Genomic DNA, 16,813 nt, shown 5'->3' with positions numbered 1-16,813 from the left:
TCCTGCAAAAATATTTTTAAAAAGATAGGATAGGTTTATTGCCCTCTAAACCACGTCTACGAAGCAATTCGTGAGTGCAACAAAATCTTAATCATTTGAGAATTAATTTTCATTAAGATTTTAATTAATTTCCAGTGAGAATATGAACGTAAATATATAATTAGTTCTATGTGGTTCTCTCAGTTTTCTTAAAATGTTTGTATTACTTTGTTGATTCTGTAATTACTTTCTTTTTGTATTTTGTTAATTTTATCACTTTTTTTCAATTGATTAATCTAAACGATTCGGTCAAAAAAAAAAAAAAAAAAAAAAAAAAATCAAGAAACTTATTAGTGGGTCTGCACCATTTATGACCCGGGTGACAGAGTGGCTAGTCAGATGGGCGGAATTTTCATTCACTCCATTTTAAACGGGCGATCAGTTGGGGTATCAGCTGGATACTCAGACCCGATCCGACGGCTTCTTCGGTGAGAACGCCTCCTTTTAAACACATATGTTTAATCAGAGTGGGTTTGCAGATAAACTTAGAAAAAGTTCCAAGTTCATAGATTGTATCGACCCTGATTGATGCATGACCTTTCTTTAAGTTAATAAAACAATTGCTCACTTTTTATTATTTTTATTACCAACTTCGCTGGAAAAAGTTCCAATTCTCGTTTGTTTTGGTAAACCCTCTTCCACTGGCAAAAGCTTTTTCTTCTCCATTCAAGTGGCAAATTTATCTTCCCCCGCTTTGTCACTACCTCCCCCGGGGTCATCACCCGCTTGACGGAAAAGGAGCAGACCCACTTGTAAAATCTTTAATAATCTCGCGCGGTTACCTAAACGTCTGATCGACGGAAGCCGCTTAGGTCAATTTCTGTCGGCGTGCTCATTTGAACAAGAAGAACCGCTACGAAGAAGAGCGGCCCTGTACTGATTGTCTAACTTTCAAATCAATATTGTACGTATAGTTGCTTAGCATACTTCTTTTACTAAATGTTTATTTACTTTTGTAATACTTTGTCAACGGTTAAGGTGTCGATATAGGAAATTTAAAACCAATAATCGATTAAATAGCGTTAGCCCGGTTAGTAGCTTTAGCATTAGCTTTGTTAGTGGACCTCTATGCGTAGTCAGCTTAGCGGCTAACTCCAGTCTGGAAAACGTGTTCAGCAAGTTAGTAAGCTTTATTGGCTCATACCAAATGCACTAATGCGGTTTTTAACAAGACCACTCGGACGTTAGCCCTATTTGAAAGCGTGATCTGGTGTAAGATTCTTCATGACAGCAACAGGCGGTATTTGGTTATTTTCATGTTGGGCACATTGTGACCACCCAGCCGGGAACTGCCCTGTCGACAAGGCCTAAGCAAGAAGGGCAACTTTGGTAGCATCGAGTCAGCTGTGTAGCTGCCTAACCAATAAATTAGCTGGTTATAATAATTGTAATTGAAAAAAACCCTAATATGTTAAAATAATTTTAATGTAAACCACGCGATTACTAGGTTGAGCCTAGTCACGACCGTCCTGTTGTGTCATTTCCTGATAACTTTTCACGCTATGACCAACACATTCGCATGCGACCCCCTCGGGTTACTCGCGCGTCTCTGGCCTACGCACTGATTATTAGAGTGTTAAGATTTAAGCGTAAAATATTGAGACATAAAAGCTTTTCCGTAACGCAGACCGGGTGGCGTGGGGGTGGGGTGGGATTAACTTGAGGCGGTTAAGCCGGGTCACAGAGATTTTAGCTGGTCGCGTTGTCTAATGTCCGTGTTTTTGTGCCGCATGCAGATTTCCACTAATAGTTGCAGATGTTTGCATTTTTGAGAGTCCCTTCTCTGAAAACACAGAGTTTTGATTGTAATTGACTCGTTACTCTGCACCCGACTTCCCTCGTGGGCTCGTATCCGCCGTGGACCGTAAACGCATGCAGCTGTTTCTTCCTGCTTCCACCTTTTGGCCTGCTGGCTCTTTTACTTGTTTTACAGGGTTTGATGAAGTGAAAAATACAGCAAAACATGTTTACATATTATTATAACATATTTATATTATTATAACTAATTATTATTAGTTTACACTGGTCCAGTTGCATACATTTTAGTATTTTTATAGAACTGTAATGGTTAAGTTTAATATTTAAAGCTGGCATAAACGTAGCTTGTATGGAGTTTCTCTTGCATGATGAATCATTTAACAGACCTTTAAATTGTACATAAATCTTTTAGATAATACATGTGGGCTGAAGATGATGCATTAAAACCAACTGACTGTCAGTGATGGTTTTGTATTCATACTGTCTGATTCAGAGATCACATGTGTTCATACTTATCTTTTTTCCTCTTTTTAATTCTGAAAGTCATCACAAGTTAATGAAAACTTTGAATAGGACTGAGTATTGTTTTGTCTATTTTTTTTTTAGGATGGAGTGGCAGCCAGATGAGCAGGGACTTCAGCAGGTCCTCCAGCTGCTCAAAGACTCACAGTCGCCCAACACTGTCACACAGAGAGCTGTCCAACAAGTATCCTGCTGCAGTCTAATCTGAGGTTCTGCTGTGTTTAGTAGCATTAAACAAAAGTTTAATCTGTAACATGTATTGATTTTAATTGGTTAGATGGTTTTCCATGTGCTGAAGATTTTACTGGTTTTACTGGAGCTGAAGAGGTGAGAAGTTACTTAAGGAAGATGGAAAAAAAAAAACTTTGGGCATGTATATGTATAATAATGTTAATTTTGAATGAACATGCTTCCAAATGTCTTTCTCTTCCTGTGAATCAAAGATTTAATTTATTTGGGAAATGTAATGCTCCTTAACTGCTGTGCTAGAAACTTGAACAACTCAACCAGTTCCCAGACTTCAACAACTATTTGATCTTTGTCCTCACACGACTTAAAACTGAAGGTGAGTCGGAGCCTCTCGTCTGGCCTCTCTTAAATACCCAAGTGATGGTAGTTTTGGTTCTGTAGGTGTAATTAAAAAATGAATGTCCTGTATGTCTCATTTTGACTGTTAGTTTATCTGAAATGTTGCCCGCTTTTATTTCACCTCAGCTAATCTATAAATTTGAGAGTTAAAAAAAAAAATCAACAAAAGTCAGTGTTTACCACAACATAGTACGAAGTGGGTTATATGGTTAAATTTTAAGCTTTGACGTTATTAATATTGCCTTAGGTGCTGGAGAAATGTTTTTCCCTAATTATTGGTGATTTTAAGGTATCAGTGGGCACATTTACATTAGTTTTAATTCCCTTTTAATTTAGAATAAAAATGAAATCCCCTTTAAAATGACCTTCTAAACATGTAATTCCGAATGAAAATGGACATTTCGAATTGCTCGTTTCTTGTCCTGTCGCGATGTTACGGTGCTCTGTCTCCCTTCTTATACTCAACTGACCAAAGCAAAGTAGTATGCTACTGTCGAGTTGCTGCTTCAAAATTAGAATCAAAATCAAAGCAGAAATGTTTTTTTTATTATTTGGTCTTTCATTTTGTAGACGAAAAAAGAAGCAGGATCTGGAGTTTGTTTTCTTCCGGTAGACGTAAATGCGTCATGTCCGCCCCCTGTCCAGCAGGACTCTTCCCACCCCCCAGATCTAAAGCAGAATTAAATAAGTGTTTTCTATGTAAACCTCATTTCTGAATTGCTATTTTCATGTAAATACGAAGGAGAATACTTTCATTCTGACTGGTTTAATTCTGAATAATTCAGAGTAAAAAAAAAAATAAAACACCATATAACATTGGACAGTATGTTGTAGCTGTTAAGTGTTTCAAGGGAAATGCCAGTCAGCACTTATCTATAGCACTAGATGGTGTATAATCTCAATGGTACCATCCCCAGCACTCACTCTTGCAGTAAAACGTGTGTTTAATGACAGATAAAATGCACATTAGACAACTAAGTGCAGCTGCAAAGTGTTGGTACTGTCCTCTTATGACTGTGGTGCCATCTTCCATTCCTTGTCCCAGATATCAAACGCTGGTATTACTCTGACCCCCTAAAGAGCCCATTAACACATCAGACCATATCTATGTATCACAGGAAGCAAAAGTTTTACAGTAAGCTTAACAGTTTCAGGCTTTACAGTTAAAATGTTTTTCAAGAGCCCTTTTTCACAAATCAGTTCCTGTTTTTTTTTTTTTTGTACCTGTTGCTTTACATGTTTATTAAAATACAACCATTGATATGATTAGATCTGCTAATGACTCTTAACATCAGCTGACTTAATATGTTCAAAAGCGACTTTACAGAGTGATCCCACTTTGTGAGGAATATAATTAGCAAGTAGCAAAGCAGGAGGAGCAGTGGAAGGTGTTATCTCACTTCTACACTGTATTTAGATAGTGCTGAGTTATACAGGCCACATTAGAATAAATTGGCTTATAACTTTTATCCTGTATCACATTCATATTACTCATGTACGCTGTTGACTGGCGATATTAGAATTCTTATTCCTTTCCAAGTGATTGGACTTCCTTTTCTTCTCATCCTCTCAGATGAGCCAACTCGGTCTTTGAGTGGTCTGATACTGAAGAACAATGTTAAAGCCCACTACCAGAACTTCCCCCAAGCCGTGGCTGATTTTATTAAACAGGAATGCCTCAACAACATCGGTGACCCCTCGCCGCTCATTCGTGCCACCATTGGTAAGTTTCCAGTGGTTTTTGGGGGCTGACTTTCATCCTGCTCCCACCCCTTCATTTGCCACTTTTTTGGAAATGATGCATTACCACATCTGATTCTCCATGATGGTGTTTGTATTCATACTGTCTGATCCAGAGCTGCTACACAGGAAACATGTTAGTTATAAATCTGATCTGAAGGCTGTTTTCATCTCTGCTTCTCGTTCTCCTCCAGGCATCCTCATCACTACTATTGCCTCCAAAGGGGAATTGCAAACATGGCCTGAACTGCTGCCCCAGCTCTGCAACTTGCTCAACTCGGAAGACTATAACACCTGTGAGGTCAGCACCCATGTGTTTGTGGATTTATTTATTTAATGGCACAAGGGGCGAAATGGCTGCTTTCACCTCTTTTTAAGTGTAAAACTTGTTAAATGAGATCCTGAAACTTTAATCTAAAAGAAAATTATGGATGTTTAATTTTTCTGCTCTGACTGGCACCAGCAGGTGGAAAAGTGAAATGTAATGTTAATTAATGTCCTAGGGTAAAAACTCAAGACATGCCAAGTGTCTTTAGTTTGAAGTTTATTTAGCAGCATGTATAATTTGTTATACAAACATGTTGTCAATAACAGGAAATATTGCTCTGTCCCAGTTTAATGCCCCCATTAGGGTTCTAAAAGTGGAGCAGCTCAGTGTATCATAGGCATGATTAGTTTTATTGACGTCTCTGTTGGAGCCAGTGAAATACTGTTATTGTTCAGGCTAATGAGGCTTAACTTTATTATTTACACATATCCTTGTTGTACACTAATGTCTCTAAAGAGAGGTGTCGGCTGTGTTGGCAGGGAAAACGTGTGCGCTCTGTTTTCTTTGCAAATTGATTTAAAAGGCAAAGTCTGTGCAGTCGTTGCTTTGACTCCAGTTTTATCCTCTGATGCAGTCTCATTCTCTCCTCTGTCCGTGTATGTTTGCGTTTGATTTGACAGCCTTTCTATGTATGTCCGTGTCTCAGGGCTCATTTGGCGCACTGCAGAAGATCTGCGAGGACTCGTCGGAGCTGCTGGACAGCGACGCTCTGAATAGACCCCTCAACATTATGATTCCTAAATTTCTGCAGTTTTTCAAGCACTGCAGCCCCAAGATTAGGTACAGGAGAGCAGATTGTCGCAAGCATCTGGGTGTGACGCATACTAACATTTGACTCGGCGAAGCTACCTCATTCTGATTTGGTTCCCGTCACCCTAAACCTTTTACTGAGATATATCTTGATTGAAAAAAAAAACTTCCTTTTGCATTGGGGTTTTTTGTCCTCCCTACTGTTGATTTTATCTATTAGTTCACACTGCAAGTAGATTTAAAGGGCCTTGGTGTCGACATTCTCATTTGTACTGTGGCCAAAAGACTAAAATTATGCACAGATTAAATGAGGAAACTGGCTTTTTAACATATTCAAGCCTCCTCTGTCCTTGTGTGCAGGTGCTCATGCTTATTAATTCTTATGGGGTGAAAAAAAACAGGGCCAGCAGTGATGCATCTGTCACTGATTTGCCTGAGGATCTCCTGAAAGCCAATTATTATGTTTTAATTTGTTCTTTTGTCTGAGGTTTTGTTATTTTTATCAGTTAGAAATGAGTCAGCCCTCTTTGCATGTATGTGTTTCAGGCGAATTGAATAGTATTTCTTTTTTAGTACAGCTTGCTGCTTTGGTGATGTTAAACTTTCTATTGACCGTCCTAAAAAAGCCTCCTGTTGCTCCTGCAGGTCTCATGCAATAGCATGTGTGAACCAGTTCATCATTAGCAGAGCCCAGGCCCTAATGGACAACATTGACACCTTCATAGAGGTGTGTTGAGACTGATTGTTGCTGTTCATCAAAGTTTGTAATTCTTAAGCTCTTTTTTTTTTTCCAATTTTAATTTTTCTTCTTTCCGACAGAGTCTGTTTGCGCTGGCAGCAGATGAGGACTCTGAGGTGCGAAAGAATGTGTGCCGAGCTCTGGTCATGTTGCTGGAAGTCCGCATTGACCGTCTCATCCCCCACATGCACAGCATCATCCAGGTAAATGTTGGAAAACAGTAAGATGTATTCTCCATTTGGGCTGAATTTGTTTTTAACTCAGGTTTAAGTTGAGTTACGTTTGATTCTGGACGTGATGAGAAACCCAGCTCATTGATGTACAATGATACCTAAAGTTCCTATTGTTTCTGATCCAGACTTTTTAATCCCTCTGTGCCATGATGTTGCACGGTGTTGATTTCTTCTGTTATGTCTGATCATGCATACCATTATCATGTGTTTGTCATCTTCTGCAGTACATGCTGCAGCGAACTCAGGACCCTGATGAGAATGTGGCTCTGGAGGCCTGCGAGTTTTGGCTGACTTTAGCAGAACAACCCATCTGTAAAGAGATGCTGTCTGGACATCTGGTGCAGTGAGTTGCTCATCAATTATTAATGTTTGTCTACAGTCAGCCAATCTATTAGGTTGGTTGTAACACTAGAAAAAGACAGGCTTTAAGAACTTGTACGAAACTATTTTTTTGTTCCGTTTAATGAAATCTTTTTCTTTCCGTTTTTACAGACTGATCCCCATCTTAGTAAATGGGATGAAATATTCAGAGATCGACATTATACTACTGAAGGTGAGCATTGGTTTTCTTTTTACTGCAATCTAGATGTAAAAATATCCTTTACACAGAGGTTGGAGGTCTGTTTTGTAGGAAATAAGCTTTAGAGAAAGAAGGTGACAATGTTTGAACCAGCACTGCTGCTGATGATACAGCTGACTGAATTTATTTCTCCAGGGAGACGTGGAGGAGGATGAGGCAGTACCTGATAGCGAGCAGGACATCAAGCCCCGTTTCCACAAGTCTCGCACTGTCACCTTGCAGCACGATGGAGGGGAGGGAGAGGAGGGTGAGGACATTGAAGAAGATGACGACGATGATGATGACACGCTGTCTGACTGGAATCTGCGTGAGTGATTTGAGCTGCTCTACATGTTTGTCCGGCTTTAAAGCGGAGCTTCTTTTCTGTGCTCCTCTCTGCAGCTCTTAGCAAATGTAGCATGTTTTATAAATGTCTTCATGGGGATAATTGCTAAAACATCTATTAGCTCGCCTTTTAAAGAGCAGAATGAATGATTGTAGCTGATCTTTTCTTGCTGATGTAGGAAAGTGTTCAGCTGCAGCTTTGGACGTGTTGGCCAATGTGTTCCGCGATGACTTGCTCCCCCATCTCCTGCCACTCCTGAAAGGGCTGCTCTTCCACCCAGACTGGGTCATCAAGGAGTCTGGCATCCTGGTATTGGGGGCCATAGCTGAAGGTAAGATTTAGAATAAAATTGTTATAAGCTACATCTCCATTTCAGAAACCTTACCAAGGGAGTGGGAACATTTTGGGGGTATTTGTTTCTGAAACAGGATGCAGGGGTTAAATTGGATTTATGGGCAAATTATTATAGTTTTGGTTTACTTGTAAGTTTAATTTTCTGGAACATTGGGAGTGAGGCTTGCAATATTTAACATATCTGATTGAGCTCTTAGGGTAGCTAAAATTAAATACCCCATCTACTGGTTAGTGTCTGTAACATACTCTCTTTTTCAAAGTCTAGAAAATCTCTAATTTCGTGCTACTTTATTTTATTAGCATCTCTGTACTGGAAGGCAGAATCTGAATGTGATACATGGTCTGATATAGGCTGATCAAGCAAAATTTTTTATTATAAATCATTTATTGCAAAAGATTTATAAAATAAAAATGTACTTTGGTAAATTTTTTACTCTTTGCATTTGTCATCATACTTCAGGCTGCATGCAGGGCATGGTGCCCTACCTGCCGGAGCTGATCCCACACCTCATTCAGTGTCTGTGTGACAAGAAGGCCCTGGTTCGCTCCATTGCCTGCTGGACCTTGAGTCGCTATGCACACTGGGTGGTCTCCCAGCCCCCTGACTCCTACCTCAAACCCCTTATGACAGAGCTCTTAAAACGTATCCTAGATAGTAACAAGAGGGTGCAGGAGGCAGCCTGCAGGTAAGCAGCTTCATTCCCCATCCCCACCCCCCTCTTATGTGGATATGATGAAAATCCCAGCTCATTGATGAACAATGATACACTTTGTTCCCATAAGTTTGTCTGACCCACATCCTACATGTATTCTTTATTATATGAATGACATTGATTAAATATTAATGATCTGATTTTGTCTTTTTTTTCCAGTGCATTTGCAACCTTGGAGGAGGAGGCGTGCACAGAGCTGGTGCCCTACCTGAGCTTTATCCTGGACACACTGGTCTTTGCCTTTGGGAAATACCAGCACAAGAATCTCCTCATCCTTTACGATGCGATTGGAACTCTAGCAGATTCAGTGGGTCACCACCTCAATCAGCCGGTAAGTCTGAAATTATCACTGCATGCAGGTGCATATTTTGTAAGACACCCCCTTATTGTTTTGGGTTAAGTTTGTGTAAATGAGAAGGTATGGTTGGTTAAGCAGGCACTTGTGGTGTTATTACTAAATAATAGAGTATGTCTTGTCGACATGTTTAAAGAGTAGAATAAATCTTGAGTTTTAACATTTTGCATTTCCTTCTAGGAGTACATTCAGAAGTTGATGCCCCCCCTAATTGCCAAGTGGAATGAGCTAAAGGATGAAGACAAGGATCTTTTCCCACTACTAGAGGTGAGTATTTTTAGGGAATTCTTGCATTTTATCAGAAAAATCTTAAACATTTAAGACCCAGCATGTTTTTAAATAGGCTTTTTGTATCGATACTCCGTGAACATTTCCTCTCTATGAATTTCTTTCAGTGTCTGTCATCGGTAGCCACAGCCCTGCAGAGTGGATTTCTACCTTACTGTGAGCCTGTTTATCAGCGCTGTGTCACGCTAGTCCAGAAGACCCTAGCTCAGGCCATGGTGAGAACACAAACATGCAAACCAGATCAATGTTGAGTTGGTGCGGAGATCTTTACACAGCTGGCAAAGAAGAAACTGTGGAACTTATCGTGTCTCCTCTGTACAGATGTACAACCAGCATCCAGATCAGTATGAAGCTCCCGACAAGGACTTCATGATTGTAGCCCTGGACCTGCTGAGCGGACTAGCCGAGGGTCTTGGTGGCCATGTGGAGCAACTAGTGGCTCGTTCGAATATCATGACCCTGCTTTTCCAGTGCATGCAGGTGTGATTTTTTTTTTTTTTTTTCAGTTTATATATTTTCATCGATGTAAAAACTGCAATCAGATATTCATCACTTCCATTTCTCCTTGTTGGAAATTTAATTCTGTCTGCTTCTGTTGCAGGACACAATGCCTGAGGTGAGGCAAAGCTCCTTTGCCCTGCTGGGGGATCTAACCAAGGCGTGCTTCCCCCATGTGAAGCCATGCATTGGTGAGTGACATCAGCTGCTTTCTATCTGCATTGATTTAGCCACATAGTTTGATGTCGTTAACAAGTTGTTATAACACATATTAAGATGTCGAGAAATTGCATTTATGTTTGCATGTAACTCTTGGGTTTTTTTTTTCCCCCCTCCTCTCCAGCTGAGTTCATGCCCATCCTGGGGCTCAACCTGAACTCAGAGTTTATCTCTGTGTGTAACAACGCAACCTGGGCCATTGGAGAGATCTCAATGCAAATGGGTGAGAATGAGAATGCAAGCCCTTGGTTATGTTTTCCTTTTTCTTCTTACAAATGGTTTACAATAAAATTAAAAAAACAAACAAAAAAAAAAGATTTCCAGTATCTGGGCATGATGAAACACCCAGCTCATTGACACAAAATGATACATTTTGTTCCTTAATGTTTTCTGATCCAGATATTGCTTACATCATGTTCTTGGTGGTGCAGTTGAGTGTGTTGAGGTTTACAGGTGTGCCGGCTTGTGTGATGCAGACAGATCAGCAGGTGTGTGCAAACACAGCGGACTTTGTCCTGGACGTTAACTGTGTTTCTTGGCTTTTGGCAGAGCTTGTGCTGCGGTCCCCCTCACAGACAGGCTTTTTGTGTAGATTTTAAACATGTGCAACCCTCTGATAAACTTTGCCTGATCGTGAAAGTTGGGTTTCCAGTGTGCCGTTTCTCTTAAAAGTTCATGTCCTGAAAATGCCACAGCAAAAAAACAAACAAACAAAAAAAAACCTTTTGTGAGCATGTCTGTGGGTGTGTGCATGTCTAACAAGACATTAGGTTTGGCTCAGTCAGCCTGGTAAACATGTGTGTGATATCCTTACAGGGACAGTTGCCAAGCAGCATACAGGGAATTGTCCAGGTGAGCGTTGAAACACAGCAAAGTATTCGTCAGACTACTGTGCATAAATCAATAGAATATATATATATATATATATATATATATATATATATATATATATATATATATATATATACACACATATACACACTTTATTCATTCAAGTGAATAACACAAAAAACATTTTGTGTTGAGTAAAACAGAGTCTTGATTGAAAGAAACGATGGCATGTCCAAATGGGAGTGCTTACCTAGACATGCACCATTGTGCCTAATCCAAACAAAGGAAAAACAAGCTATACAAAGCAGCCAACATTCATAATAAATCCCATCAAAAACTCCAAGTTTTAGTTGTGCTTATGTTGCCGTCAATATGAAAATCAAGCTAACGTGTCCCGGGAATTGGCATTAGAAAAGTAGCTCAAAGGATTCTCATCATTTCTAAAAATAATTGTCCACTGGCATTTTTGAAGAACCTGGGTTATCATAAAATGGTTATTCTAGTAGATCTTTATTTACACGTTCTCAGGTGTTTCTTTATTGCACTATCCCTGAAACTTGAACAGCAATGTTGGCAAGGTTGCACATCTAAACCTACAATTACGTTAAATTCACGAAGGTGCTTTGGTTTCTGGTGTTTTGGTTAGGAAAAATCAGAGTGGAGGCAGATGGACTGTAGCTGAAAATGGGTTTACAAGATGACGATGTCATAACCTCCTGTTGGAGTGATTCATGCTTCAAAGCCCTCGCATAAAAACCTATGAGGACATTTCCAGTTTTTTACAGAACTCATGACTAGTTTTTATTATGCTCCAAAGCTATCAAGTGTTATTATGGTGTCCATGGTCTTGAAAGTGTTAAGATCAAATGATAAATATCACAATTTTATAATATGGCAAATTACCTTTAGAAATGTAGGGAACACCTTCACTGTTGCAGCTGCCAAGAAACAAAGTAAACTAAAACTGCAAAGCACTGCAAACAATCTGCTTCTGTCTGAAGCTTTAGTTTGCTGGCATTTGATGATTTGTCTTAAACTGTGATGAAAGCAGCAGTGATTGACTGATAATAAGAATGATGGCTAGGATCTTCTGAACACAAGATGATTTGCAGAAGCTTAAATATCCTTTGACTCTGTTTCCCTTTTTGTCTTCTGCCCTGTCATTACTTTGCAGAGGTTTGAGTTCTGTTTCTGAACTCTGGTTTACTTCAGAGTCCCGACTGTAACCTTCATGTGCCCCATCTTTAAGTGTTTGGTAGTGTGTTAATTCTCTGCTGTGTATGTGTGTTTCTAGGCGCAGAGATGCAGCCTTACGTGGGCATGGTGCTGCCACACCTGGTGGAGATTATCAATAGACCCAACACACCAAAGACTCTGCTGGAAAACACAGGTCATTTTAGAAGCACACACACATCCATATGAGCTGCCTAAGTGATGGTCACACAGGAGAATTAAACGGATTATTTTCTTGTGTTGCAGCCATTACTATTGGCAGACTGGGTTACGTCTGTCCTCAGGAAGTGGCACCACAGCTGCAGCATTTCATTAGACCATGGTGAGCTGAAGTGTGAATGCTTTTATGGAGATAGTTGAGCTGAAGAGTAGTCAAATTGTTTCTAGTAGTGATTGCTGAGTTTAGTTAAATGTCCGAAGTCTATAACTGTGGCCTCATGTATAAAAACAGGAAATTCTTCATCACTACTGTGTTAGTGTAGAGTCTGCAAATGTCTGTTGAGAATTATGTGAGTAATTTAATCTCTTCTCAGGTGTTCGTCATTGAGGAACATCAGAGATAATGAGGAAAAGGACTCGGCCTTCCGAGGAATCTGTGTGATGATCGGCGTCAATCCAGCAGGAGTGGTTCAGGTGAGGTTATTATGCTTTAGAGCTGCTGGGGATGCGGTGGTTATCTTTCTTTCCATGTAAAAGAATTACAACAGACAATCCATTTCCAGGATTTCATTTTCTTCTGTGATGCTGTGGCGTCGTGGGTCAACCCAAAGGATGATTTGAGAGACATGTTTTATAAGGTGAGCACCACATCCATGTGTCTTCCTTTTTTGGCGCGGCCTCACCACGCTCTGTGATGATCACTCATCAGACATTCGAAATCTGATCACATGGTGCGGATGATTGTAGAGTCTGAGAAGTGTGGTAAAGCTTGCATTGAATATTCATTTCTTTTCCTGTTTTAGACTTTTTTTTTAAGTGAAAAGATGAAGTTTGATGTTGAAGATGTTTCCAACTGTAATGATGTAAAAACTGATGCTGGTTTTAGTGTTTAGATTTGGCTTACTCTTGGAGTACAGCCAGCCTTACCTGAGATGGTAATCTTCCCTTCATGTCATCTTTAGGCCTTTTAATTTACTGTGACAACTTAATAAAAGTTAACTCGGTTCTGTTTTTTTTTTTTCAAGATCCTGCATGGCTTCAAGGACCAGGTTGGAGAAGAGAACTGGCAGCAGTTTTCTGAGCAGTTTCCTCCTCTGTTGAAGGAGCGCCTGTCAGCCTGCTATGGCGTCTAACCCAACTCCTCCCTTGGTCCACTGACCTGTTAGGTAAGTATACATCACAAGCGTGCAGCTATCCTCTTAAACCTCCCTCTGGATGTGATGAAAATCCCAGCTCATTGATAAGCAATGATACACTTTGTTCCCAAAAAAACTTTTCTGATCCAGAATGAGTTTTTCTCCTACACAGCTACATCTTCTCACACCTCAGTCAGTTTTACTGCCATGTGAAGTGACTTTTCTTTGTTTGCTTGTTTCTTTTTTTTCTAGGTTCATGAAGGGGAGGGTAACAGGGGAACTCATTGCACTGCCCAGATCGTGGGGAGAAACTAGAGCTGGAGGGGTGTGTCTGGCCTTGACCCTCCACTCTGCAGATGGCCTCCTTTTCCCCCCATGCCCCGTTTGTCTCTGTGAGGGAGGGAGGGTGGGAGGAGGGGTGGTGGGTGTGGGAGGGTAGACTGGGGATATACACATACCTCTCAGATTAAACGCCTCACTTAAATCCAACACACTCAAAAGTGACTTTGGCCAATGACACTGCAGGGATTCTAGGTAGGTAGGTGAGGGCAAAATAGGGGCAGCGTTTGACCTCCCCCTCCGCCACTGAATTATTCTTATGGGATAGATGACTGCTGGGAGGGGAGGGGGGTTGCAGATAGGTACAAAAAGGAATTATCTGAACCAGCATAGGGTGCCACAATCCCAAAATACTACCATGCACGTAGAATGATTCACATGTAGATGTGTTTAAACCGGCTTGTGCCAGAGGCCAAACAGCAAGCAGATGCTTTTCCTAAATAAGGAAGTGCACAAAACCTTTTGCACCTTTTACTGCAAAACTGCATAAACTTTTTGAAGTGCATAAACATGGGTCTTTCTTCATATGTAGCTGTATTTAATTTCCTTCCTTCCCATGGTTGCTAAATTTCTCAAACTTCAGGATTTCATTTCTCTCCCCTCATCGGAGGCAATAAAGATGCAGTACATCTGTCTAAGGTTTATACCACCGCAGTATCAAATTATTGCATGGCATACGATCACCCCTCAAGTCGCATGTTTGAGTGAATGTCCATCTTCTTGATTTACACATTAGTCATCAGTACGGGGAAACTGCCATGGTTTGAGGCTGTCAGGGGCTTGTTTTCTTTGTCTTACATACTGTATGTCCCTATAGTTTAAAGAAGGCAGTGTTGAGACCACGTATAGGTAGATTAATTCAGGAATTCGGCACGTTTGATGGATGTTAATGCAACAAGAGTTTAATTACTGTAGGCAGATCAAGAATCCTATTTGCTGCTGTAGCTTTGTTTTTAGAATATTTACATAATGGACTTAATGAAAGCGATAAGACATCACCAAGAATGATTTGGTTCTTACTGGTATAAATGCACTTTTTCTGTTGTAATAAATTTAGAATTTCTAATGTAAGGCGTACAGTAATAATATACTGAACTTGAGATAGGTGATTTTGTTTTTGATAAGTGATTTTAGGACTTTTGTAAGCATGATTAATGTTAAGCATTGGTAAAATGACTTGGTAAGACTTCAGGCCTCTTAACATAGTTTTTATAATGCAGCTCCTTAAATGGACTGAATAGGATTTAAGAAGGAGGTGTATTTAAGGTAACTTGGATCCATGTTCCACTGCACCTGTCAATCCACACCTGGGTTTGAGGCTGTTTCCCACCTTATCATAGCTACTTTTGTTAAAAATGGCTACATTTGAGCCATCCTTGTCATGATCATCTCATGCATTTTGTCAAGACCCCCTCCACAGTTCTTCTCTAACCGTCCCTTTGCAGGGATCTACCTTATAAGAGTTTAGTCTCTGGCAATGTAAGTTGTTGCTAGACTAATAAGGTACTTCTCCAGCCTCTAATCAAACTAGTGATTGTTATTGCCATATATTTACCCGTTGATACTGTGTAGGGTATGACTGGGATACAGAGTCCTATTCATCCTCCTCTGACACTGGTTATCTTATGAATGGAGATGGTGATCTTCAGTTTTATCTTGATATTTTCCTGAGCAGACTGTTGCAATGGAAGTATGGATGGTTTTTCGCAGTGTTTACATAAGTAGACAGAATTTTGCACCAGTCCCACTTTAAAGTTATGTTTGAAGGACAAACTGGGAGGACACTTTGAGTCTTGCCTGCTTTGATGTAGCCCCCAGGTGTAAGAGCATTTACCTGCCAGTTTGCAATCTGATTGCTGGGTTGCTCAAAAGCTCCTAAAATGAGCATTATAAGGAAAGAAAAACCTAAATCTGTTCCTCGTTGAAGAAGCATACACACAAGCTTCTATCCATGGATTAAACATTTCTAGAATAAGCATCAGCATGATTTTTCTCAACAAATGTGACTTTTTTTCTTTTTCTTTTTTTTGGCTGCTGACTATTTCAATAAGTTTTCTTTTTTCTTTCTTAGATATGTGTTACCAATGTTATAAGCTGTGACTCTTCCACAAAGAATGCTGATGTTTTCTGTGGGTCAAGTAGTAGCATTGAAATGTGATCACGGGCTGGACAAGAGCCTGTGAGCGGCAAGGTTAAACGTTCAGTAGTAGGATATTTAACAAGATTGTGGCTCTTGTGCTACAAGAATTGATATAAAAAGGAAAACCAAAATTAGGCTGTACCATGCCTCATGTCATACACAGGAAGTACACAAAATTCAGTTTAATTCTAATTGTCCACAAGTTCTATATTTTGTTTACTTTTATTTTATTGCAACATGTTTTGTTTTTATTTATTTTTTATATTTTTTATATTTTATTTCTTTGTGCTTTAGTGCACAAATTTTTTTTGGACTTTAAAAGTTTTTTTTTTTCCTTTTTATTCTTTTTATTTAAAGAGAGGTTTGTTTTCGTTGTTTTACAGCGTACCATCTGATTATATCAAAATTGACAAGAATGGATTGCAGGTGAGCAAGCTGGGGCGCACACCTCAGGGCAACAAATTCACAACTCCTTTTCAATCTGATCAAGGCTGGCAGTTGAATTTAATGTATCTTTCTTTTGCTGAACTGTGGTGCAGGTGGGATGTAATCTGATGTATCCCTTTTTATTTAATTTTTGTGGATAGGGGAAAATAAAAGTTTTTTTTCTATCAAGCTTTGTTGTCTGGCTAAAAATTTGTGTATGTTAAATACGTTGAAACAGTCTGCCTAGAGACGGACACCTACATCATGCTGGAAGCCTGTGGTACAAGGCTTCATGGAGAGCTATAAAACATGTTACTGTTCTGATTTAGCTAAGTAGAAAATATCTTAGATGTTGGAGTGAAACTTGGAGCTCCTGAAATTGGCTAATAAACTTTGAATGAAACCCTCTATATGTATACAAGTGCGAAGTAATTGTCTTTGTTAAAACATGTAGAGTATTTGACTTCAAAAAATTATTCCAGACGATTTAATGATAATACAAGACATCAAATAATTAAGA

General features: G+C 39.7%; 1 protein-coding gene and 1 non-coding gene across 2 annotated transcripts; both read left to right on the top strand.

Moving 5' to 3' along the window:
* Window positions 1-1,075: 1,075 nt before the first annotated feature.
* Window positions 1,076-16,703, top strand: LOC121628924 (transportin-2-like). Its single transcript, XM_041968345.1, has 25 exons — window positions 1,076-1,158; window positions 2,404-2,503; window positions 2,809-2,884; window positions 4,481-4,630; window positions 4,842-4,948; window positions 5,622-5,755; window positions 6,371-6,452; window positions 6,545-6,667; window positions 6,922-7,040; window positions 7,190-7,250; window positions 7,413-7,584; window positions 7,781-7,933; window positions 8,417-8,642; window positions 8,829-9,000; window positions 9,205-9,291; window positions 9,420-9,527; window positions 9,634-9,792; window positions 9,914-10,001; window positions 10,154-10,252; window positions 12,155-12,250; window positions 12,340-12,415; window positions 12,627-12,726; window positions 12,816-12,890; window positions 13,278-13,418; window positions 13,641-16,703. The coding sequence occupies exons 2-24, from the start codon at window positions 2,405-2,407 to the stop codon at window positions 13,383-13,385; spliced, it is 2,670 nt and encodes an 889-aa protein (XP_041824279.1). The 5' UTR covers window positions 1,076-1,158; window position 2,404; the 3' UTR covers window positions 13,386-13,418; window positions 13,641-16,703.
* Window positions 4,697-4,763, top strand: LOC121634811. The gene has a single exon (XR_006009301.1). It is a non-coding gene; the product is annotated as a small nucleolar RNA SNORD41 (small nucleolar RNA).
* Window positions 16,704-16,813: the final 110 nt, after the last annotated feature.

This window comes from Melanotaenia boesemani, chromosome 2, assembly GCF_017639745.1.
Source record: "Melanotaenia boesemani isolate fMelBoe1 chromosome 2, fMelBoe1.pri, whole genome shotgun sequence".
Classification (NCBI taxonomy): domain Eukaryota; kingdom Metazoa; phylum Chordata; class Actinopteri; order Atheriniformes; family Melanotaeniidae; genus Melanotaenia; species Melanotaenia boesemani.
The sequence above is the reverse complement of the archived record's forward strand: the minus strand, read 5'-3'. Positions and strand labels throughout refer to the sequence as shown.